The 26,847-nt window shown below is 41.2% G+C and overlaps 1 protein-coding gene across 1 annotated transcript; it reads left to right on the plus strand.

Annotated features, from left to right (window-relative positions):
- The first annotated feature begins 519 nt into the window (after positions 1–519).
- CA2 (carbonic anhydrase 2) lies at positions 520–17,480 on the plus strand. The gene is made up of 7 exons (XM_088523073.1): positions 520–649; positions 1,203–1,400; positions 11,637–11,755; positions 13,252–13,344; positions 14,104–14,166; positions 14,743–14,898; positions 16,635–17,480. The coding sequence occupies exons 1-7, from the start codon at positions 616–618 to the stop codon at positions 16,752–16,754; spliced, it is 783 nt and encodes a 260-aa protein (XP_088379199.1). The 5' UTR covers positions 520–615; the 3' UTR covers positions 16,755–17,480.
- The last annotated feature ends 9,367 nt before the right edge of the window (positions 17,481–26,847 follow it).

The following is a 26,847-nucleotide window of genomic DNA, read 5'->3' on the forward strand; positions in this document are numbered from 1 at the left end:
TCAATTCCGCCCTCGCGGGCCCGTCCTGCGGGCGGCTGTTGAATCACTCCCAGGCTACGCGTTTCCTAAACGTTAGCGAGTGGGTGCCGGCCCAGCTCAGCCGCGTCCTGCTCCAGGTGCCGTTGGAAAAGGAGCAGGAGCAGCGGCTCCGCGCAGCGCAGCGGAGGCGCCTGGCGCGGCCCGTCCCGCGCGGGCAGCGCGCAGGGCGGCCGCCAGGGAGCAGCACCGCGCCGCGCACACGCGCGCGCACGGACACGCGCGCACGGACACGCGCGCACACGCGGGCACCGTCCCCCGCACGGCCGCCAGGCAGCGTCCCGGGGCCGCGTCCCGTCCCCAAGGTCACGGCGCCAGCGCGGAGCGCAATGCGGGCACCGCCACCTCGCGCGCGGGGCGCCGGCGCGGGGAGCGCGCGCTGCCAGCGGAGCGCGCAATGCGCGGGGAGCGCGCGCTATAAGCGGAGCGCGCGCTATAAGCGGAGCGCTCCGCCCGCCCCCGCGCCGCCTCCTCCCGCGCTCCCCCCGCCGCGGGCGCGCAGCGGGGCGCGCAGTTGGCGGGCGGCTATAAAAGCGGCCGCGCGGCGCCGCCAGGCAGCGACAGCGCCGCGCAGCCACCATGTCCCACCACTGGGGCTACGACAGCCACAACGGTGAGTGCCGCGGTGGCCCCGGGTGGCACCTCCGCGCCGGGACAGCGCGCGGGGACGCCGGGCACGCGCTGCCGCTGCCCCGCCGGGAGGTGGCTCCGCGCTTGCCTTTTTTTCCCCCCTCTTTTTTTGCTTTTTCACCTTGAGATGCCACCTGCGTTTGAGCTCCGAGCCAAGCGCGCCTCGCAGCCTGCCTGGAGCATCTTTCTGCTCTCCCGCTCTAATTCCTTTACTTCCGTAGCAGGGCAAGGAGGAGCGGAGGATGGGGCTCGACTCCGGCAGGACGGGTGGGCTCCGGAAGGGCATCCTGGACGTGCACCCACCTGAATCGCCAGTGCCCCTGGCCTGGCGGGTGCCACCCCCAAATGGGATCCCCCCTCATCTGCATTGCTTGCTCCGAGCCCTGTGCACGCAGTGCATTATCAAACACCGGTGCACGGGTGAAATCTTTGCAGCATTTCAGATCTGGGGCTGCATTATGGGTTTCAAGGGCTACCGGCTACATCCCCAGAGCCTGGTGGCTCTTCCTCCTGAGCTGCTTCACGCTGCCTTGCAGGGCCCGCTCACTGGCACGAGAGCTTCCCCATCGCCAATGGGGAGCGCCAGTCACCCATCGAGATCAAGAGCAAGTCGGCCAAGTATGACCCCGCTCTGAAGCCTCTCAGCTTCAGCTACGATGCCTCCACAGCCAGAAACATAGTCAACAACGGGCACTCGTTCAATGTGGAGTTTGACGACTCTTCCGACAAGTCAGGTGAGACCTCATCCTTGTGTCTTCCTTCTGATGCTAGACCCTTCATGGTAGGGATGGGGAAAGGTATTAGCATAGCATTAATATGCTATTAGTTTACTAATGTTGCCACTAATATATCACTTAAAAAAATTCTAGTGATGCTATTGGGCTTTCTGAAGACAGTGATGTTTTGGCTTCAGTAAGGTCAGGCAAGGTTCAGCCCTGGGGAGTCAGGATCCTGCTCCTGCTTGGAAAGCTGAGCTCTTAGAAGAAAACTCGGCCAATGTGGGCAATTTTGATCTAACAGCTCCAAAGGCCAGAGAAGCAAATTGATTTCTTGTGGTTTAAATCAGGAGGATTTGGATTGGGACTCAGATGTCAAATTGTGTCACTTTTTCCTCTTGCACAAATTGACAAATTTTACCATTTTGGCATTGTAAAATACCGTAACTTGCCGTAAGGTACATGCCAAATGGTTAAAAAAGGAGACAAAGTACATTATAGAAGTTGGCCTTGTAGTGTTATAAGGATTAAACTTAACTTGAAATGAAAATAGTTTGGAAGTAGTTTATTGGGTTATCAAAAATTATTGCATGTATTTGATACCCATAAGGCTCAGAATGTGGCGCGTTTCCAGCTTTAGAACAGGAACAGAAAGATGATTAGAAAATACTGCTTTGCTCTTAGGTAGTTTAAAGAAGCCTAATCCCTGGCATTTCCTGACTCAGACCTTTCTCAGTAGAGATAGGACTCTATGTAGGACATGTTCCTACAAAGTTTGCTAATAGCCATCCATTCTACAGTGTCTTACTATTGATTGTATCCTACAGTCAAATTAAATAGAAATCTTGCAAACCTCTTAATAATCCTTCCGGAGAGGAGTGATTGTACTGATGGGACAAATGGTGTGAGTTGAGCCCACAGTCAGAGCAAGGGTTCTGTAGGCTCCGTCCTCAACGGCTCAGCTGGCTACATTTGCAGAAATCATCACCCTGCTACAATGAACGTGCCTCTATTTTTAATTTAGAAAGCAAAAACAATCCTATTGTAGAGAGAGTTGCTGCCTTCTCTAGACACTGCCTGATTTAACTTGCTTGAGCAAGTGCCCTATTTTTCCTGAGCTTTTCCTTGGCAATGTCATTTAGGGAATGGTGCTGGAAACAAATTAACCATGCCTACAAAAATCTTTTTCTTTTTTAAAACATGAGTAGTATAACTACAACAGCAGCATGTTCAGCATCACAGTAAGAATTCGACATCGTATTTTAGTGATAACCTTTATGCTGAACAGTATTAAATAGTCAGCCAAGTGTTTCACAGTTGTATACAGGACTGTATATACAGTTTGTGCAAAGCATTCACATAAATAGCTATATCGGGAAAAAAAAGAAAAAGGTATTCTGATTTCATAGTTTTTATGAAGCACAGAGTACCTAAATTTAAAGCATGTGAATTTTAACAATGTCATGAGGGATAAGGTAAATAATTGGAAGTAGAGAAGAAATGGATTTGTTTTCACCGAGTATATGCGAGTCAGCTGTCACTGAATCCAATGGAAACAGGTTCCGTATTACAAAACTACTGCAGGCTCTGATCGTTGGTCTTGATTTTTAATGGTGTTGAGTACAATTCCTGTTCTCACTGGAGCAGGTACTCGGTACCTAGGAAAATCATGACCAACTTTGCACATGCATTTGTTCACAAAGATGTACCTGATAACTAGGGAGGGAATAAACAACTTGCCGGAGCATATGATAATCTGAAGAAATGTCGTAGGAAGAATGCTGCTTAGAAAAGTCAGTGCAGAACTAGAACATCTGTGACAGGGATGCTCTGACAGCTACGCAGAGACACAGCTCTGAGTGGGAGGGCAGGCAAGGCAAGTAGAAACATTCACAGTAGCTCTACTAGCACATCAGAAACACATTAGTATTACATGGAAAAAAAAAGCATTAGAGATTTCTGAATCCAGCTAAGGATGGATCCTCGAGTTTGTTACATCCTATTGTAAATCAGAGCACATAAAAGCTACCTGGCAGCATGCTTAATGGCTTAATTTGTCTGCATTTAACTAGGTAACCTACTTTCCTTGCATGAAATAAAGCTGTCCTTGACAGCTTGCCCCACTTCTTCTTTACAGAGTTGGGATACTAATATAATGTATCGACCAAATTCTTAGTTAGACATCATGTAGTAGTCACAGGGAGAAACCATATGAATTTATCTGATACTCCGTTATGCTTTACGGAAAACAATCAAAATCCTATAAATACTTCCCACAGACAAGCACAAGACTTGCTCCCCCTAAGCTGTCCCATATACAAAGATAAATTATCTGTGGTAGTAGGCAAAAAACGAAGTACTAAGATCATTGTTCCTGAATAATCTCGAACACATGAGTAATTCTACACAAAGAAGTAGATCCATTCATTAAAAATCTTCAGGCACGTACATAGACACTGCAGTCAGCCGGGCTATAGCTCTGAGTATTAATGCCTATCTGAAGACACCTGCTCTTAGCAATTTATAAAATATCACTCTCCCAGATTAAGGAGCAGGTATTTGTTATGTGTGTGTGCAGAAGAATATCTGTCTTAACTTTTGCTTGTATTGCCGAGAAACTAAAAATCCAAGAAGATTAAATAATCTTAAAATAATCTCCAGTCTGGACTCTTTAGCATAGTAAGGTTGTAAAACAAAAAATATTTTTTGAACATAGAGACTTATATGCCTAATGTATTTTTGCAGAAGAATATATCCTATATTTATCCCAGCTGTGTCCTATAACCCGTATGATTTTGTCTTAAATAGTGTTTCAACACTGAAAGATCTTTATGATAGCATTGGAACCTGACTTGGTTTTTGTTTCTTGTTGAGTTTTTTTTTTTTTTTTTTTTTTTTAGATCTGCTGATTAGCTCTAAAGTACTGAGTGTAACCCCTAAGGACTCTCTTCCTCAGCAGTTGTACCCAAATCTTGTATTTTGGTTCTCATAGTTCACTCTTTGCATTTCATGGCTTGTGTGACAGCTTTTACATGCCAGAATACACTTCAGTGGCTAAGTCCATTCCTGAAGTGTATTTTCTTCACATTCCACCTTTGCCAGCTGGTAGCAGTGATGTAATCACCGATCATTGATTTATCATAAATACTGATAAATTTTTCATGATCTTTTATTTGTTGAAAATCCATGATTTTCTCCTGGGTAAAAGACTGTCTCCTCTTTTTATTTTATTTTTTATTTGTTTGTTTGAATGCTTTCTTAAACCTATTTGTAGAAAACAAATTATTATTTAGTTTCCCTTCATCTGCTTTAGTTCTTGTGCTTTCCTGTTAAATCTTATGTCTACTGTCTTTTAATAATAGTGAAAATGTAACTACAGACATTTGTGTATAAATCCCTATAATTTTAAATAAGGACAAAATAATCTGTATAATAGAAGTATCACAGAATAAAATTGCAAGTGCAAGTTAAAATTTATCCATTCTTCTCATTCTATCTCATTAAGAGTAACTACTTAGTCCTATGTTAGGCATTTTATATTAAAGTCTGCCACAAGCAAATATTTATACTTTCGCTCACTTTAAATGATAGAAGTAGACAACAACTTCTCAGAGCTGAAAAAAAAAATACAGGAAATGACTTAGTTCAGGAAAGCCTAAAGTGCACAAAATAAGGTTGTAACATGCATATGGTTTGCTCCCCGTGCAAGTTTCCATTTTTTTTTTCATATTTTGCATAAAACCTGAAATACAAGTAGGAGGTGCTTACAGCAGTAAGCACTGTATTTTCTTATCATGTATTCACCGAGTTTACAAAAAGCAAAAGTAAATCAATAATTCATTTTAAAACAAGAATATTAAAATATCATATTTTATCTATAGGCTCGCTAAAATGAATTGCAACTTACGTTTAAGCCTCTGAAGCTAGAGATAATACCGAAATCCAAGACTGAGTCTAAACATCTGACATTAGTGGAACATTAAAATTATGAGTAGTCATTGGGGAATCAAAATATTGGATTGCTCTTGGCAGTAGCACCATTCAGGCAACTTTGAATAATTGTAATAAGTATTTTTTCAACTGATTCTTCCTGCAATGGTAAATATTAATGGAAAGGCACCATTCATGGGTCTTTTTTCAAATGTGACTCACTGAAAACAGCCAAAGTATCAAATGCACCCATGTATTTTGTTATATGGGTTATCCAACAGTTAAGATTGTAAGCATTGCTCATTTTGCAGTGAATTACAGCCACATTTGTGCCACACTTGCTCTACTCCACTCCAGTGGACAGACTGAGGAAAAAACACATGAGCCCGCTGTCTTTAAGGCAGGACTTCTAATCTAAGTCCCTGCCACAGGAGGTCTATTTTTAGCCTTGGCAGCCTTCAGAACGTAAGATTAGCCATGCCAGAATAATATTGCACTTGAAGCTCCACAGTAATATATGGCCTAAGCAATGTTCTAGGCCTTCTGAATTATAAATCAGGGATCTGGTATTTTTAGGGGGCTTCATTCAGTTACCTACTGATATATTACAAGTAATTTTCTCCACTGTTTGACTAGATGCATGATACTTTCAGTGATATCACTAGAAGCTGCAAAGCCTAAGTGAGCTGAGGTCTTGTGCATAGCTCCAGTGCTTCAAGGAACTGAGAAGGAAGACAACAGAGCTGTAAATTAGCCCTGAATGATTCAGACCTTCATTTCTTTACATAGCTCAAAGGAAACCTCTCTGCTTTCAGCAGCAGTTTTTTCTTTTCTTGGTTTCCCAACGTATGACTTCCAAGCAGATATTTGACTTGGATTGTGCATACAGAAAACAGGGTGACTTCTATCCCTTCATTTAAGTTCCTATGCTAGAGACTATTCTTAGTAAAAAACAGAAGAAACTAGTTCACAGTTATCAGCCAAATTAAGAGCCACTTAAGGAAAAGTTTGTTTTTAAAAGGGGATGTAATTAGGTGGCAGGCATCACCATGGCTACTCTGTTTGACATTTTTTTCCCAACTGATATGTTTGTTCATTTACAAACAAGCCTAAGAGACTTGTGTGTACTTAAAGATAATTCCCTTCCTTGCATTTGACACATCCTCTATTAGATCTCAAAATAATAAGAGAACCATGTCCAGTACAATTTTCAATGCTGTGAGCAGTCGCTGCAGTTAATATGATATGACCACCAAGAGTGAAGCCAATGACATATTGTTAAAATTAAAAGAATCTTAATGTTTCCAACTTGGTACTTACCAAGTCATTGATAGCTCATTCAAGACGAAACATGTCAGGGCTGAATGCAGATCAGAGTCCTAACAACACCTTATAACCCATATGAATCTCCCCCTAAGAGACTACATAAGAATAAAATTGCACTGGTATCAGGGAGTAGTGGACTTCACTGTGGTTGATAGAAACAAATATTGAATAGCTCCCTTTCTCTATGAGAAGCAGTACTCTCCGTCTGCCATCATCATGCGAACAAATTGTCCATAACTTTATGTGTGTTTTTCATGTTTGTTTAATATTCATAAGCTGCATCTGTAAATAGTTTAAGAATAAGATGCAGTCTTCCTGCTGTTAATACACAAAGAGCAAGTTCAATTGGCAGCCTCCTTCATGTGCTGGAAGTGGGCAGTGGACCCTTACATTCACACAAGTATGTGCACGCAAAGTTTTAGATGCCTACAGACAGACTCATATGTGCCTCGTGGATATATTCCCACGTGTATTCCCACCTATGTGAACCATGGGGCTTTTGCACAGCGTGAAGGACTGAGGAGGAAGGTCAAGAACCTGCCTAACTTGGTCTCCTTAAGTAAGTTTGTCTCTCCGGCTGTCTGTATCAGACTGTTCAGGAGGGGGAAGCAGGAATCACGGCCCAGCTGCCGAAGCACACGTGTGCAGGCCTGGCACATTCTCACAGGTGGTTCATTTTCGCCTCTCTGGAACATCCTTGTCCTTATCAAGCTAACCTTCCAGCAAGATCAGTATAGTGTGTTTTTTTTTTTTTTTAAAGAAACCAATTGCATAGTATTTCTCATGGTGAAATCCATTGCAGATGTTTTCCTCAAGTATGATCCCTACAGCCAGCACTTAGGTCCGTCTTACTCTCCTGCTCATCATGATACAGTGTCCTCAGAGGAATGTTTGAAAGCGATAACATAAGGAAGGAAACATCTCCCAGCACGTGACATTCTGTACTCTCTGCTTCCAGAAATGACAGCTCACCCTGACTGAACTCCCATCCGTCACATGGGCAGGCCCGTCCTTGCATAAGAACCCAAGGCTGTTCCCTCAGCATCCTCATGAGAGCCCTCCTTGTGCCATTAATAGTCCTTGGTGCTCAAGACATTTTTGAACTGTGGGCATTTCTCATGCTGTAGTGGATGCCTTGTTTCACCTACCACAAGGAGCTCTGTTGTCAGTGATTTCTGTTTGAAGAACATTTTCTCATTCTGTATTTGCTCAGAATGACAATGTTTAGCTTTTTTTTTTTTATTACACTAGTTTTTATTACGGAAAGTAACTCATTCTGTCTCATGAAACAATCTTGTAGTTTAGCCATGTGGATTATTCCTTTGACAGGTTTATTATCTTGATGAATACTTTAGTCTCCTGCACTGTATAGCAAGAACATCCCATAGGAGGTAGCTATAATAACAGTAATTCCACAGTATTCCTTCAAAACTTCACACATGCAGATGCTGCCACTGCCTAAAAGTAATAGAAAGAGATTGACAGTATATTTTTCAAAGCTGTTTCTCCTGTACAAGGGAGAGGTAACTGCCCGGTGAGTTGCCTTTTAACAGAACAGCAAAGTGGTGTGCCTCAGTAAACAGCTGTCCCAGGTGCAACGAGGTGCCCTCTTCATTTCTGTCCATTTCTAAATATGCTAAGAAAGCGTAATGGAGTCAAATACAGTTCACTTTCTTTGTCCAGGAAATCCCACAGATGTTAATGGAATAGTTCAGATGATCATTTGACTTCCCAAATTAGCTCTGCCGATATTGCTGTTCACCTGATTTAGAAACTATTTTGAGATCATAACAGTACAATATAATTGCTGGATGTTATAATGATATAATGATATAATGATTTCAGCAAGTGGTAGAAGCCTGAAAGCCCAGTGACCATATATTAAAGTAAATCCCAAATTTCTCTCATTGTAACATTGCATGTAGGTGTCAAATAGAAGGAAAGCTGAATTTTCAAGCTGTCACCACTTCATCAAGTGACAGGTTACTGATGAAGATTTTTTTTAAAAAAAGAAGAATCTATGGAATAGGAAGAGCTGTAAGGAAAAAAATGTTTTCCACGTTGGTGAATGCCATGTTCACTCTGCATGTGGTTACTGCACTGGATGAGCTGGTGCCGCAGGGGCTGCAGGCTCCTGGGTGATGGGAGGCACTGTCCCCATGCAAAACCACCTCAGCAGGGGCTCAGGAGGCTTCCTGCCACTGTGCTGGTTAACAGGAGGGAGCCACCAGTGCATTTTCAAGGTGATTTTTCAGTTATGCTAGTTCCAAAAGGAAGGGAGCTAATTCTGAGTTGCTTAACTATGTATCGGGATTTCTTCGTGCCTCCAAACCAGGGGATGGAAAGGCTTCTGTCTTTAATGGAGGCCGAATCAACATGCAGGTGACAGGGACGGGAATAAGGAGGTCCCCAGTATGAATGTTGCTCTGATTCTCAAGTACTTGTTACTTTCCAAAAGCTCATTACGTTTATTCTTAAAGAACTCGTCCTGGGAACACTGAGGCTCCAACATTTCTGCTTTGCTTTTTAAGTTTAATTTTAAGGTTTTCTTCTTTGGAAAAGCTGAGAATTATTAACAAAAAATAATAACTGCTTAATGTTGACTTGCACAAGAAGGGCTGTTGTGTAATTAAGCCTGCTGAATTTGTGTTCATTCGCACTAATCTAATTATTACTTTCTTTAAATGCTCTGCTGTGAGTCAAAATAAAATAGTGCTGGATTTGAGAACCACAGAATGTGAAAAGTAAGCAAAAACTGAAAAGAGACTTTTGTGCATCTTTTGAATTTTTTAAAAGTATAGCAAACTGTGTAGAAATAACACTGCAAATGGACTTAAGAAGACTGCATGGTTCTGCTTTTCAGCATGCTTTCCACTGATTTATGATGGCAGATTAACATGTGCTACGCTCGTGCCTTCAGAGGTTCGGGGATGGTAAAGCCTCAGCCCTTGTACATCTGCAGCAAACAGTCCATTAGCCAAAGGAACTGAAATTGTAACGTTAAACTCTACAGCATCTTTTTAAAATGAAACATGATATTGCATAGACTATTTTGCATGTCTAAAGATACAGTGACCAGTTACTTCATTTTCAAAAGAAACCAGTGCACATTTTCAGTAAGCATTGTTAAAAAATAATATACTCATTGGGAGTGTTGTACTTGAAACAGATACACTTCTTGACCATATAGTACATGTAGAAATATAAAAATACAGTAAAATGTGCCTGTCATTGCTTTAAACTGCTGTTCCTCTTCACTTTACATACCTTGGCAATAGGTAGGGTGAGTCTTGGTCTGTTTGGTGTTGACTACGGTGTCTGAAATTACAAACACTGGAGTATAACATACATTCACGTTTTTCGAAGAGAAATGCCTGTTGGGAGATCTCTAATTCTAATTTTATTTGCCAGAGAAGGACACCCAAGCAAATGCTGAATTTGTCCACCAAACCCAAATTTTGCATGTATAAGGCACAACAGTGGAAACAAATATGTTTTATATATCCTGCATTTAATTTTCTGTGTTTCACTTTTTTTAGTCAAATCTTTCTAGCCTCTTTGAGTTCCTTCCATTGCCAAGTATCCATGGCTATTGTCATACATGCTTGCATATAATCGGAGCTACTCAACCTGAACAGACAGCTAACTTTCCTCTCTATGTTTGTTTTTCATTTTCACACATGCACGTACTGTGGTAGTTATGCATCTATGGGATTTGCAGACTGGGAGGAAAGCATCTTTATTCCACAGAAACATTTTGTTTGTGGCACATAACCAGAGCACAGTTACATGTCATATAATCTGTCAATACTCTTCTGTCACTTTTATATATATGTATATATATATGTGTATGTATGTAGCGGGGAGAGAAAGAGGGAGAGAGACACTGATCTTTGGATTTGTAACACTTAAAAATACATTTTTAAAAATATCATTCTATTTCAAATATTAACACCCCGAACAAAGGTTTAAGTATGAATCTGACATGCTCAAACAAACATGCTCTAATAATTTAGATAAAGGATTCTTTTTAACAGGACTGCTTCTCATTGGTATGTGCTCTGTGCTGCACTGGAGAAGACACTGAGTTTTCCCTGGGCATTTTTGCAGTATTAGGTCTTGATCCTGCCACATCATAATGGTGATTGGTCACAGTTTAAGTGCAAGGTTAAAAGTAGCAAGTGGAATAAGGAAGCACAGGGGAGCTCTCTCCTTTATAATTGAAAGTGTGGCTGGACGCTCCAAATGCATCAGTCGCATAGCAGGCATAATGTCAGATAGCAGAGAGCATGAGCAAGCACCTAATTTCCACACCAGATATTGTTTTCAAAAATCTGTCTCTGTAGATGTTACCACTCTCACCACCTTTTTTTTTTTTTTTTTAAGCCACTTGTTCTCTCATTCTTGAGGAGTAAAAGATGCAACAAACAAGAAATTACAAATTCATGTCTCTTCAGTGCCTAGTGCTGTGCCTAGCACTTTGCCTTAAGGAACCCATAGATAGCAGGTGCTTAGCTTTAATCTGGAGCCGAAAGCTTTTGGCTCAATCCAGCCCACTGTACGATTTGCAGGATTAAGGCCTAAAGGGATAAAGTGTCTCAAATGAGGGAGCAGAGTGAGTACATAAGTAAGAGAAAGATGACTTGTCCTTCAAGTGTACTTTCGTAGAATAACTCTATGGAGGCTTCTCACAATGGCTATTCTTGGCTTTTCTTATTTACTTGGTGACAGAAAAGTTACATCCTCAGCTCTTCCCAACATCCTTGTCAACTTATAATATTAGCATGCCTGTTCAATTGCTGATGAGGCACACACTGTAAAGGCACTTACATTTTTATATGTCTATTATTGATTTGGGCTTATTGCAGCAATGTACTATTGAAGATGACCTGGAGTAGCATGGCAGCATGCAGAGAAATGATTCACTTGGAGGAGCCGCGATGGGCACTGGCTGCCCGGGGCTGTGGGCGATGCTGACGGGGGGTCTTTGCTTTGCAGTGCTGAAAGGTGGAGCCCTCGATGGAGTCTACAGGCTGGTGCAGTTTCACATTCACTGGGGATCCTGTGAGGGCCAAGGATCCGAGCACACTGTGGATGGTGTGAAGTACGATGCAGAGGTAGGACATGCTTTGCTTCCTTCACTCTTCTTTGTAGTATTCTTTTTTTCTTTTAATCTTCCACTGTGGTTGCAGCAGTCCTAGAAATATTAGTAGGGCCAGAGACTGGTGGTAGGTATGGGAGAGCAACCATAGAAGACTGGTAAAATGGTATCTCAAGAGCTTTGTCTTCCATGAGCAGAGATTAGAAATGTTGGACTCCTTGTAAGTTTTTGTCAACTACATCATATCAAAGAAATAAGCCAACTGTAACTCTGTTATTCTCCTGCTTTCTCAGTGATTCCTGAAAATTAAAAAGAAATAGAATTGCAGCATTTCTTTATATACACACTCACTTTGTTCTAGCCTCAATTTTTGATGTCACAGACTTTTATATAAAAATACGAATATTTTACAATAGGTACTTTCATCTTTTGATGGCAAAGAAGCAGGGAGAAAGGCAGGTAGCCAAATGATACCATGGTGGCACTTTGAATACATCTCTGCATATTCCTTGACTGCTTAAGACTATTACAGTCATAATACAGAAATTGTGTGACTTTAGTGACTTTCATCCCACCCTTCCATTTTAGAAATCTAACACTGACAGAAATTTAGAAATCTAGCAGTGACAGACTTTTTAACCCTGACAGTAAATGCACATATTGACTGAACACAGCTGTGATTTGCATTGATGAACAGAAGAAGTGACCCTACAAATTCACCTGCTCTGCAGCTTTTCCATGAGATAAAGATATCTTTTATCACATCCAAGGAACTTGCCATCACCTTATATCTGCTCACGGTGTTACAATGACCTGCTCAATTTGACTTGAAAATACTTGTGATAGTACCAATTGTTTTCATTTCAAAGAAGGTGGAATTGCAAGAGCAGATAAACTTTCAGAGGAAGAGAAAAGTCCCGTTTTCATTTTAATTAGAAGTAATTGGAGAACTAAAAAGAAAGGAACATCCTGGATAACAGGACCTGGAGATTCATTTCTCTTTTCAAAGGTTTTTCAAGAAAAGCCCTGTTTCTTAAAAACTCTCTAGACTGCAGGTGAGACCTGCAGAGGCAGATGTTAATGCCTGACATTATTTCCCTGACACTGGACAAACATGTCTTTCAGCGTTGACAAGAATTCCAGAGTACGTAGCATTAAAATAATATATGAAAGTCTAGCAGGCTGTGTGCAGGGAATGCTCGTACTGAAGATGACAAGTTTCACCAGACTAAAAGGAGAAGGATATAGCCCACAGTTTGCATTCAGAACTCATTTTGAAATAAGAGTAAGAAGTAAAATATAATGCATGACAGAAACCTTTTTGCATAAATGAAACCTGAAAGTAGATGTATGATTCAACAAATTCTTTACTGTACACAAAACTTTTAAAATCCCATCAGTAAAACACCATCTGCCACTAATGTTTAATAAATGACTCTCTTGCATCCTCATTTGTAAAATATTATGGATGGAATATATTCTTCATAGTGCTTCTTGTTTCCTTGCATCTAGCTCCACATTGTTCACTGGAACACAAAATATGGCAAATTTGCTGAAGCTGTGAAGCATCCCGATGGCTTGGCTGTGGTAGGCATTTTCATGAAGGTGAGTTAAATCCTTCTTTGTGTTACTTGGATTAGTCCAGTATGCTTACTGTGTTGCCGGGGAACTGCAGAGCCTAAAGTATAGAATAAGTCAGTATTATGCTATACTGTATAAACCTGGCCAAACTAGATCTTAAGTTTATCTCTATACAAAATGTGTACATTTTCTTATTGCTGGTGGTGTGTAACTGCCTTACATCTGTTTGGCTGCCTAGTATGCTTGCTGCCACCATGACAGTGGTACTGCATAACTCCTCCAGTACAAGAAGATGTGCATAATTACATAGTTCTGTATATATGGATATGCGGGTAGAACAGGCCTAAATAACCTCTCCTTCCCTCTCCTGTCATTGTTAAATGCTCAAATTATTTTGTCTTGGTTGAATTATCTCCACAGCTGGCTGAAGAAGGTGACTATGCCTTAGCACTGTGCACTCTCTCCTAGTCTCACTGTGTTTTGTTAGAAGGGTGACTTCTACAAAAAAAGAACAGCTTAAGTCCAAAAATAAATCTGTAAATTTAAATTTACAGATTTAAATGTAAATTAAAATAACTTTATTCTCACCACTGTCCTTGGCTGACCTGTTTGTGCTGTCAGCTGGCATGTTTTTAAAGGGCCAGTTTCAGTCCCTTTGCCATAGTACTCCTGTTATATAAGGAATGGATCCTGTGAAAATGAACTGTTAAAATGTTTCCTCAAAAAGTGTAGCATATTATGAGAATGCAAGATTACTTTCTTTTTGTGTGGTTTGTATTACAGGTAGGAAATGCCAAGCCTGAAATACAGAAAGTTGTTGATGCTCTGAGCTCTGTTCAGACCAAGGTAATAAATGTTTTGATCACCACCGATTACACCCATGTTGCATCTTCTCCCAAAAGTGTATCCTTTACTTCTCCTTAGTTTGTTACATCTGTTTTGTTTTATGAGAGTAAAGCAAACCTTGCTGCTGTCAGCACTGATGCCATTGCACTGTGAAATGCAGAACTGATTCAGATGAAGTTATGGTAGAGGGCAGGGAATACCCCAAAACTGTGATCATTTTCTGTCTCTGTGACTACATTTTATCTGTCTTTCAGCTGCATTTAAGCCTATAGAGTAGAATGATCTGAACTGCTCTTATGTGCACTATTTTTTAGTCAGGGGCATGAAAGAGGCACTTATGGGATAAATTTCTTTTTGGAAATGTGTCTCTTTTGGCTGTTTGGCTGGGAGAGTCCATGTGAAAAGTTTGAACAGGAAGTTAAACCTTTAGGAGGAAAAATGCCTCTCTGTAAAAAAGCTCTCTATATTTTAAATACTGTGTTCAATGTGTATGTGATCTTAATCCCAGAAGAGACCACCACTACAAGCTAAATGTGTATATGCCAGCTAGGACCTTATCTCCTTGTTCTATTGCAGGGGAAACAAGCTTCCTTCACAAACTTTGACCCTACTGGACTGCTTCCTGCATCCAGAGAGTACTGGACATACCCTGGATCACTGACCACTCCTCCTCTGCTCGAGTGCGTGGTCTGGCACGTTCTGAAGGAGCCCATCACCGTCAGCCCAGAGCAGGTAGGTCTCCAATAGTAGGTGCCAAGAGAGTTGTGTTGGCATCACACTGATTGCATTGGCCTAGCAGTCAGGGAGATCTCTCTCTGAAATGGCAGCTTATGTTACTGCAGAGCTACATGAGGTGTTAGCTAGTGTGTCACATGTCAAAAATATATATCTGAAGTGGTTATCTGCATTTGGCAAGGCTTGTGCTTGTGAAAGTAGAGTTTTCTGCAAGTGTAAGGCTGCCCTCTGTTTGGACTATTCTCCAGCAAAAAAACACCTGAGGATTTAAAAAAAATTAGTCAGGATTTCTAGATACACAGCTCCTTGGCTGGAGCTGCCGTGTAGTAAAAATACGGGGAATTCGTACAACGTATGAAAAAATCCTTTGTGTGGCACATGTATGGTAAGTCTAACATGTATTTTAAGCATCAGTGAGCTTGCTTTACACACACAAATTACCTATCTGGGTATACCTAAAAAAATACTGGATTTACCGGGCAGCTGAAGAACATTTATTCATCATCTGCAGTGCACACATTGTACATCTGTAGATGTTTGGTAGATGTACCAGATCTTCAGCATTTCTGGAGCTTTGGCAGATTAAATCACTTCCAGGCCTAGGTCTCTGCCCATCCATTAATGAAATAGTGTAGAAACAAGATTGCAGCCTTAGGTCTGCATCTGTGTGCTTGGAAGATATAAATAGAATGTAGAGCTTATATATATAAATTCACTCTAAAGGTGTTTAGTTTACCCTTCAAACTCTTAAATCTTTTTTTATCTATGACAATGGAATTAACACGATTCTAGGGAATTTATTCAGCTGATACGAAAAAAATGCAATTGATCTGTTCTAGGGCATAATATAGAATAAATGAAGAGGATGAACTACTGAAAATAAACCTAATTTATAGCAATGATTGCTGTTAAAAAACAGCATCTTCTAAGGGAGCCTTAAAATTCATACCATTTATTTATTTTTTACTATTAGTATTGTCATTGATAATCCAAGGTACAAGTATAGTTTTATGATAGGGCAGGAGCGTATTCACCAAAGTAGAATTGTTTGATCCTACCTACAGGCACTAGTTGTTTCTTTCATGTGCACCCCTCCATATTATACTCGACATTTCAAAATAGTGCATGTGACAGATTGACTTTTCATTCCCAAACTGATCAAAACAAGAAGCCATAAAGCAGTATTACCACTGGATTTAAGCTGAGTTGAGTTTTGAAAGCCCATCTGACACCAGACTCTCAGAAGCCTGTATCCCTCCTACATATTTCTGTTGGCTGTGTGAGATCATGTCTGGAGCAGGTTATTATTTTGGCACAGTCATTTTTTTTTTATTAGCTTCCCATCTTAGACTCCGTAAATGGCAATTTTGCTTTAGGAACCAGCACTAGAAGCTTATGGAAAGGCTCCTATAGACATCGAAGACATTGTTCTATTTGAAAATCAAGATTTCTTGAGTGAATTAGGTAGTTTTAATTTGTATCCAAGGATCAGGTCAATTTAATTTTAAAGTATTAAGTGTCCAAAAAGTCCAGCCTTCATAAGAGCCAAAACAGTACGTGTGGATGAAGTCTGTTGTGGACGGTGCATCACACGGCCGGCGATGCCATCTCTAGCCCGTTAGCTCTGGAAAAGCTTTAAGACGAACCCCAGGTTCTGTCCCCAAGTGAATTATTCAAAATAGTCTTATGGCAACAGGAGGATGCAATTGAGGATGTTTGTGCTTTCTTCACAGATGTGCAAACTCCGTGGCCTTTGCTTCAATGCTGAGAACGAGCCTGTGTGCCACATGGTGGACAACTGGCGCCCATGCCAGCCTCTGAAGAGCAGAGAAGTTCGAGCCTCATTCCAGTAACCTCAGTGCTGAGAGCGTTAGAAATCGAGTGTGTTTGTGAGGAGCCCCTCTTGCTAAGCACAATTCCAACCTTTGCCATGTGTGCCCTGGCAACATCTCGTCTCCTAGATCCATTCTTTTCTTCTCTGCATCTGAAATGCCAGCTAAGGAAATGGGAAAGGCTCTCGGCCAGACAGGAAGGGGGTTCTTAGCGCGGGGCTGGGGAGCTGGGGTGGGACAGGGAGGCTGGGTGTGTTTTGGTGACCATTGCCACAACTGACACTGGTCTAACAGTGTGTTGGCTCTTTGGGAGAGGATATGGTGATGATAGCAAAAAAAAGCCATTTTAAGAAACCTCATCCACATAGTATACATAACTAACTTGAAGCTTTGACAAAAGCACAGGAATACAGAGTATAGCTATGACTTAGAAAAAAAGGTATTTTGAGAAAAAAGCAAAGTGAATATTGAGAATTAGACTTCTTAGATTTTAAGAAACTGACATGTAAATATTTTTAAGATTGTTTTACATTTTTACCCATGCTATCAACAACCTCAAATATGTCTTAATGGTAGTGTGTTGGATTTTTTAATTAAAAAAGTCCTCAATTAAATACTATCTTTGCAAATTGTTATTACTGTAGAAATAATACAAAGTATCTTTTCATTGAAATAATATATGCTCTAATTTAAAAAGGAAAATAATATTGTATTTTAGATAAATTCTCTAATAAAACTATGCTTATACTTTTACTTCCAAGCTGTTATTTTAATTCAGGAAAGGAGTTACTGATCTGTTCATATCCTTATATATTAACCATAATTAGTAAACATCCGGTATACAGAGGATCAATTTCAATGATGCTGAAGATGAATGCAAACCTAGGGTATGTTAGGTAATTTTCTGTAAGTATCTCTCTGATGGACAGCAGAAAGAAATATTCATTTTCAGCAACCACTACAAGTTACTGTCAAAGTTGAGTGCATGATAAAAAATCAATTCACAAGAATATTGAACAAAATCCTGCTGAAGAACAAGCTTCTCTGAAGTGGTTGCTTGAGCATTGCCGTTTTGTGGCAGCCCAGAAGCAAAGTGCCCCATGCTTATGCAGAACAGTTACCCAAACCATTTCTCCAACAAGGTCAAATCTTTTAATACTGTGTATCCAAAGCTTGTTTTTTTTTTTTTTAGCTTCACAATAAGGCATTTCTATGAATGATTTTAATAGAGAAGCTGCTTCCAATAACTTCTATTGCTGGATCTCTATTACCTATTTTCTTGTGCTTTCCTTAACACGTATTCAGTCAGTATCTAAATACATGGGATCCAATCAAACCCATAAGGGGCTACCCTCATTCCTCCACTCCTGGCTGTCGTGAGAAAAATTGTCTTCAGATGTGAGTTTAAGATTTTGGTGCTAAATTTTAAGGCATTTAATTGGTGACGCCTGACTGTGATCCAGCCATATCAAAGTTCACTTTGCAGTCGGTAAGAGATCAGCTGGGCAGGCTGTGCTCTTGTAGCCAAGAAGGCCAATGGGATCCTGGGGTGCCTTAAGAAGAGCGTCTCCAGCAGGTCGAGGGAGGTGATCCTGCCCCTCTACTCAGCCCTGGTGAGGCCACATCTGGAGTATTGTGTCCAGTTCTGGGCTTCACAGTACAAGAGGGATGTGGAGCTGCTGGAGAGAGTCCAGCGCAGGGCCACAAGGATGATCAGGCGCCTGGAACATCTGCCCTATGAGGAGAGACTGAGGGAGCTGGGGCCTGTTCAGCCTGGAGAAGGCTGAGAGGGGACCTGATCAGTGTCTATAAGTACCTCAAGGGAGGCAGTGAGGAGGATGAGGCTGGCCTCTTTTCAGTGGTGGCCACTGACAGAACTAGAGGAAATGGCCAGAAACTGAAGCACCAAAAGTTCCACAGGAACTTAAGGAAAAATTTTTTAACAGTGAGTGTGACAGAGCCCTGGAACAGGCTGCCCAGAGAGGTTGTGGAGTCTCCTTCTCTGGAGATCTTCAAAAGCCGCCTGGATGCAGTCCTGTGCCACATGCTCTAGGTGACCCTGCGTGTGCAGGGGGCTGGACTAATTGATCTCTAAAGATCCCTTCCAACCTTAAGGATTATATGATTCTGTGATACATCCTGAAGTTCTTGGGATTTTGAAATGTGTGGGTTGGGAGTGAAGCACTTTAGCATGAGGGTAGCCTTTGTATCCAAAAATCTCTGGAAATTCTGCCAGATTTTCCTTTCTGAATAGCTTTCCACTGGTTTAAAGAAAAAAAAAAGCTTCACCAAAGGCCGTTTGTTCAACTTTCTTGAATTGATCTCTGGAAGTGCCTATTTCTTTCCAAAAGAACTATTGTGGTCAATTTTGGTTCTTGATCTTGTATAGCTTGGTGTATGCCTTTCTGATCTCTCCACAGGCCTGAGTTAGGCACTTAACTCCCTTAAACACCATAGAAACAGTTAACACCTCTAAGAATGGGAGAGCCGATACAGTGTTGGTTGAGCTGCTGACACAGGCCAAGAGGAAACACTATACTTAAGGACTTGTGTCCTGCTTATTTCAACAGGTAGCATCCTTTTGTTGAAACTGCAGGGAGGGCTTGTTTCCAGTCACAGGCAATAAGCTTGTTCCTGGAATGGCACGTATATGCCAGCATTACTCCCAAAGGTTGCAACCCTATTCTCTTCTTAAAGACTGCAAGTCTACAGGTTATGGCAGTATTAAAAAATGTTTGAACACCAGATTTTCAAATCCCTCCTCTATCTTGATTACCAGGTAACCGAGCTTGCTGATAAATGCTATTCTCTCTGATACCTGTGCTGCTCATATAGTATCCACTACTGTATGATAGAGAATGGAAACTTCTGCTCTGGCTCAGGTAAAAACCTGGGAATGTCTGTGAAGTTCTAACCACTGCTGCAGTTAAAAGTTTCATACCTAATAACTCAAATACTAGTTGAAGCCATGGCCTGTACCATGCCCAGATCACTGCTGGAATTCCAGTATCAAGTCTGGATTGCCTTGTAAATGTTATGCAAAGCACTATCTGTCTCTAACCTATAGGTGTTAATGTGAAAATTGGAAATCCATGTCTCTGTCCAATGACTAGTTCACTCTTTCATATTATACATTCTTTGCAGCATGAACTGGTATTCCAGCTTCCCCAAAAAGCTCTTCTAATATACCAGGCAAAGCACTAACAAACAGCAGTAGCACCAATGCTATTTATAAACCCTCCTGGCATGGTCCTTCCCGCCGACTCCCAAGCAGCTGCCCCTAGGAGGTGATGAGGAAGAGAGGAAGAGAAGATGCCATCACTCAGGTGTAGAGGTACAAGGACAGCTGTGGAATGTGCCCTTGGGACAAGTCCACCCGGTTACTGGACTCACTCCAGCATGGGTGGTGTAACAGGGAACAGCTCTTGCACCTCTGCCTACACGAATGAGGTTCAGGTCAAGATAGAGGTTCACACCGAACAAGGGCACTGTGTTTGTTAATCATTTTTGACTAACATTTTTTCCCATAGGGTGTGTGAGAAAGTAATCATGCCTCTAATGAAAGAAGGGACAACTCAGTTTCTGTAGCCATCCATCATCACAGTGGGCAGTATCTACTGAGCCTTTTCTTTCCATTATATCAAAAATCGTCTCACCAGGGCAGGAACCTTACGTATGGTTTCTGAAAGAAACTGGCAGAGAGTAGTGGGTGTAGCTTGTACAGAAACAGCCAAGTAGTTTCAAAAATCCAGCTCCATGCTTTTCTACTTGCTCTGACGTACTCCCATCACACTTCAAGGTTGCTCCATAAATAATAAGTAACAGTAAGCAATGACAACCAACATCAGCCATGTATTTATCATCTTGTTTGCATGAGCCTGTTTACCTGGACTGTTGCCAATAGCATATGTTTGCTGAATATAAGGTACTTTTATATTCAGCCTGACAATGTGCAAGCTGGTGTTTATGTCATACACATGGCATACATGAAGAGCCTGCTGAATTTCTTACCTATGCGTTCTTGCGGGGAACTTTTCTTTTTCTTTTTTTTTTTCCTTTCTTTTCAAATGAAGAAAATTTGAGATCTCCCCTTTCCTGCAAATCAGCTCAAAGACCCTTTACAACATAAAATTATACATGGACTGTTCACAAACTCACACTTCACATTTAGACTCTAGCACAACATATATCCTTTTCAAGCAAGATTTATTTGCTAAAGCCACTTAGAGATAAAGAAAACAATTTTCCTGGCATTCTTGTGATTTCCTGAATGACAGGTTTGATCAAGGTGAAGCTGTATGTCACCATCCAACTCTTATTCCTGACCTCTGTTCTCCTTCATTGTTTGCATATATGAAGAGGTTATAATTATGTTTTGAAATTCTTTCATAGCAGACTTTAAACCACCACCCATTGCAGTATCACAGTTTCACCCACTTCACCTGAGTAATTGTTTTTAAATTCATAATGAAAGAAAGAGACCACCTTGATCATGAACCAGAAGTTGGCTTTTCATGCACTGCAGGCAATTGTATTATTAACAAGTAGGCCGCTCTGATTAAAGGGCAATTTATTTAGAAAGAAAAAGAAAGAAGGCTAGTGTGTTAATGCAAAGTCATACTAAGATACTAGGCTACCACTTTGATAGGGGAGAGAAGCTTGTTCACTTGCGAACTGTTTATTTTGCACAGTTTGTGATCTTGTCTCTCACTTGTCTGCCAACTCCATGTGTTAGAACATTTTATGATTTCTCCGCTGCTGTTTCTAAGGATTGGACGTGTCCTAGATTGACATGGGCGAGTAGACTGTGATTAGAGATGCTCCCAGGCGATTAAATAATAGTGCCCTACATGAAGTCAGCAATGTTTATAGAAGCCAGGACAGTGTGTAGAAGATTATCACTCACTAGATGACAGCTTTAGGATTTTCTAACCCTTCAAAAGAAAAGCCCTGGTGAGCAGCAGCTGTTTCAAATCTAATATTGTAGAAGCAAGCACTGATAAAAGTACAGGCGATGGATTTATTGAAGGATTTCCATGGACCCTCTAGCATGAGACACTTTCTCTTCCAAACCAGTGTCACACACAGTCACATAGCACCTGGTAATAGTTGCTTACTGTGTGTATTTGATGTATTTTTAGACTATTTGGCAACCAGTTGCTCCAATACTGTCCCTTTTCCTCTTTCAGTATGACAGGGACGGGTCAAAGGGCAGTTCTGCTATCTCAACTCCACGAATGGTTCTCACAGGCTGGGAAGCTCCCCAGCCACCAGTTCTATTAAAGCATGAGGCAAAGGATGCATTTTCAAACCATCATTGTCACCATTTCAAGCAGTGAACGCAGTGCTAAGGCTTTTCACAAGTCCCTACCTGATTTTGACTAACAGATGCACTTTTTTTTTTTTTTTTTTTTTCTCCAAGACATGAACTAAAGCCAGATAGGGTATGTCTATATCCCAGAGCAGATTACAATGCAATATTGCCCAAGCCATCATGTCCGCCGAACACAGAGGTTTTTTGGACAGTCACTTCAGAGCCCAAAGCAGTATAGCTATGTTACCCGGGTGGATAGACCCAGATTCTCAGCAGGGCTCAGTGCTAACATGATATAGCTGTGTTGCTTCTAATGCTGGAGTCAGTTTTGTTCAGCTAAGCTGTTACTGCACTGCACCATATTACACAATGCCTAGATATCCTTAGGATATTTTGAAAAAGGCAATATCTAAGCACTATGTTTGTAATGGTGTATTGTGTGAAGCTTTGTATACTAGTATGGCAAGAGGCAATCACTGTTCTTTTAGGCTCACACCAAAACAGAGAAGAAATACAAGCAACTAGAGCAGACAGGAGGATATTGAATACATATTTTTCTTGAGAGGTGAGTTTAATGAGTCTTGTAACATCATTCAGGATTCAAAAACATGTAAAATTTGCTGTCTGTTGAGACAATGGCCTTCTCCTAGTGGCAAAACCCCTCCTGCCAAAGGGAAGGAGATCCTGTGGGACTTTGTGCTAAGAGGTACCATGGATCAAGATGTAATGCAGACGGACTTTCTCTGTCTGCAGTGCTCCAACAGAAGTACAGAGCTCCACAGATGGTGCCTCTGGGATGCATGACACGATGTTGAGGCTGATGGTTTCAGAGAACACAGAGCTAGACTCTCTTTTCTGGTCACTGCTCTCCTTCCTAGCCCATAACCAGCTAAAAGTCAGGTCCAAAGCACCCGCTCACCTCTGAAAACAAAGCACCAGTAATCTTCTACCACCTTCTCAGTAGCATGGGAGGACTTCATCTGCATGGTCCCTGGCCCTTGCATACGCCAGACCTGGCCTACCCTATAAAGGATGTTTAGCTGATCGTGTACCACATGTACAAAGACAAATGCAAGCCTAAGCATTCATGGGATCTTTGGTCTCACGCTGCTCCTCAGCCAGCCTCTTCCAGTGCACTTGGAGGAGCTCAGGACCATGGAAGTGGACTGCCCTTTCCGAAATAAAAATGGAAGAATAGCCAGGAACCCTGTTTCGCCAAAATGTGTGGCTGCAGATTATTTTCTGTAGCTACTCAAGGTCAGGGAATATCTTCTTCATCCCTCTACTAGCTGCCTTTTTGACAAGCTGACTTAGACTTGATCCCAGAGGAGCATGAGACCATTTAATGGGACAATACACCAGGTGATGCTATAATATTTTTATTTGCAGTTTTGATGATGCATTTCTTCACATTTTATTAATTGTATTTGTTCAAAAAGACACTATAAATAATCTATCTGATTACATTATACTCACATGACAATGTTAAAAAATACATTCCTTGAATCAAATTCAGAACTGAAAGGTCTCTAAATACACTAAAAGAGTCTTTTGGTTGATTTTAGGGCCATTAGTAACCATACCCAGAGAAGGAAGATGGAAATAATAAAACAAGAGGAGCATTTTCCAGACAAAAGAGAAAAATGAGCCTTGAGTGAACAACTGTAAATAACATCTCGCTCAGAATGTGTTCCTGGGGGAGACTTGAAAGGACAGCATTTTGCAGATCAACTAAAAAAGGTGATAAACATGATTTCCTCCCACTCTCTCTAGCAGTGCATCAGAATGTCTTAAATACCTTTTTACTAGTAACGGAAATCACAGTCAAATGGCATTTTAAAGTAATGTGCCTTAAATGATTTTAGAGACACAGACAAGCACTCAGTGAATGATGAAACCTACAGTAATCCCAGAATGAATACACTGCCTCTCCTGTGACTTCTTAAATATCATGTTCTGCTCTCTGCATTCCCCAGCATTCCGTGTCTCTGGAGAATAACTCATCATTTTGTCAAGGACATGGGGGTAGGCATATACAAAATTAGGGCCTAATCATGAAAACTCTGATGTCTGTGAGTAATCAACAACATGAGTAATCCCATCTATTGATTGAAATTCAGCTTGCTTCTCATACTCCCGCATAGGAAGACCATTCTCCCTCCATTAGGAGTAGAGTTAGAGGACTGACCACCTGACGAGTCACCTTTCCTCTTCCTTTGGATTTCAGTTTGGGGACTTATCTAGAGGAATAGACTGAATGGGAATGGATGGGAGGAATTTTGTATGGAAATAATGAGGAAATGTTAGAGGAAATGTTCTTTGTTGCTTATTCTTCCTACTTCGCAGAGGGTCCCTAAAGATCAGAATATGCAACTATGCGTCCCTACTGCTATAACCAAAGCAGATGTACAGAGAGCTGTATTCAGGCCTCACAGTAAGTGCCAGTTTTAAGTTTACAACCACTGTAAGTGCCTGAGGGATGAGAAAATGGTAAATGGCAGAGACACCTGCTTTTCAAGTCTGTGAACGTGCTCTAAAGAGTCAACAGAGAGATTGCCAAGGTAGTGATGTGTATCAGGACCTCCATATGGCTGGAGTCGCCATACAAACCCCTGACTTTCCAAGTACCTCCAAGCTCACGGTGTAACTAGCAGGAGCGTAAAGAACCCTTGCCTCAATCTCCTTCTGTCTCTGCAGACACTGCTGCTCTCTGGGTGGCAGGAAGAGGGGCCAGGAGCTCTGTGCCTGGGGAGGAAGCCAGTCATGCAGCTGGGTGCCTTGGAGGAGCCACCCTTGACCTTTGTTGAGTAAAGCTCTTTTTCCATCTAGTTGTCTAAACGTTGAAAAATCCCCAGGTAAATTGAAATGACAGTTCATTCCCATGTGAAAATCCATTCTCATTTCTCAGAGGATTTCCCAAGCACTGACCACCTCTCTAGGTTAAAGAAAGAGAAATGACTATGAAACAAATCTTTGCCTCTCCAAAAGAAAAACAGTATACAGAAAAAAAAAATCCCCACCTCTGGAATACTGAGAGGATTTTCATAGTGAGGAATAATTATCTTAGTGTAATAATGACCTAGTTTGTCACACAGTACCTGGTGTCACAATACATATTATATTTAATAAAGTTATTGATAATAAAATAACATATTAATAATGTTTTATTGGACCCTGGGCCTTATATCTATCTCCTGCAATATATCTGGCTCCAGGATAAATGTCAATCCCAATTCATGAGAAGGAAAAGCCTTTCATCCTTCAGTGAGCTATGCTTTCAGTACTGTAGATCTTTAAAAAAGTGTATATTTTTGTCATTCTGAGTCCAATATACCAACTACTACGCAGAACAAATAATCCATATCAAGCTGAGAAAAATATTTTATTTTCAGTCAGTAGCTGCTTAATCTTTCTTTCTTCAATTCTTTGTGCTTTGATCAAAATGATACCCTCCAAGACATTCATTGCTAATAACCGAAATGGAAAGAAAAAAACATAAAAGTGGGTCATATGTTCAAGTGTTCCAGCAATAAAAGTGCATTCAGAAAAATACTTTCAAAAATCATAACCTTGCCTGTGATTGCTTAGAGGAACCAGTTATTTCCCCTAGGGTCAAAAAAGCTTTATTAAAGGACTCAGTTGAAGCTAATTGCCCAAGGGGAATATGGTGCCAAGTAAAGAGCAGACCTGTCATAGACAGCCATCACTCACTCCAGTCTTGTATTCTCAGTGTCTGAAGAGCTAATGACACCAGATTCCTAGGAAATTCACAGACTACACACTTGATCAGGAAAGATAGCCAGTCTAATCTGTATTTAATGAATACTGCAGAAAGAATACTAAGAGCTTAACTGAAGGGAGCAGGGTATGAACAGAAATAGGTACGTGCTCTATGCACGTCTTGTGACTAAGCTAATTACGTCAATCTGAAAAAGTTGCCACACTTCTTCCACCGAGTTTCAAAATGTGGTGTCTTCTTTTCTCTCAGATGAGAAAACAGCATACGGTCGGACTTGGTGATCTTGAAGGTCTTTTCCAACCATAATGATTCTATGATTCTATAACTACGTAAGCAAAGGCTGCAGAATAATTAGGAAAGAAACAGAGCTGGCTAAAGCTGTTATTTCTACAGTGCTGTGCAGGCAAACAGACATTCATGCCCTTGTGAAGCCCTAGTAATATCAGTGGGTACTGACAGTGACATCTGTGAATCAGTAATCAGTAATGTGATGTTTCCAGTCTTTCTCCTTCCAATAATGCTTTCTCCTAGCATTGGAAAAATAATTTCCGAAAGAGATGGCTATGGCTGTCAGTTTTAAAAAATCTCCAGCACCTTTCTTCTAATTCAGGAAGGAAATTGCTGAAACTTATTTAATGCTGACTATATATCAAGGCATCAGCAGTGCAGAGAAGTGTTCAAGAGAGAGGTGATTGTCATCCACAGTTTGCAGGTTCCTCTCTCAATACACTGAGTTTTCATCCCTCTGTCATTGAAATTTATGTGCAAAATTCATACAGCAGATACCAATGGCACTGTCCTTGCACCTTTCTTTTGATCTCATACAGCAACCCTGATTTTCCCACTCCCGCAGCCTCCTACCACTCACCTCCACCTCAGTTAGTATCCCAGTTCTAGATGCACTCAATTTAGATCCCACCTCTGCAACCCAGTGTTCATGTTCCCTATCTCAAAAATGCAGAATGTGGGATCGCCTGGGACACAGTGGAGCAGCTGTCACACTGTATACGACAGCATAAGAGCTTCTGCCAAAGCAATGTAGAAACAACCTACAGTAGAGT

The sequence above is a fragment of the Tinamus guttatus genome, unplaced genomic scaffold, assembly GCF_059628265.1.
Source record: "Tinamus guttatus ecotype Peru unplaced genomic scaffold, ASM5962826v1 Tinamus_guttatus_pri_ptg000012l, whole genome shotgun sequence".
Classification (NCBI taxonomy): Eukaryota; Metazoa; Chordata; class Aves; order Tinamiformes; family Tinamidae; genus Tinamus; species Tinamus guttatus.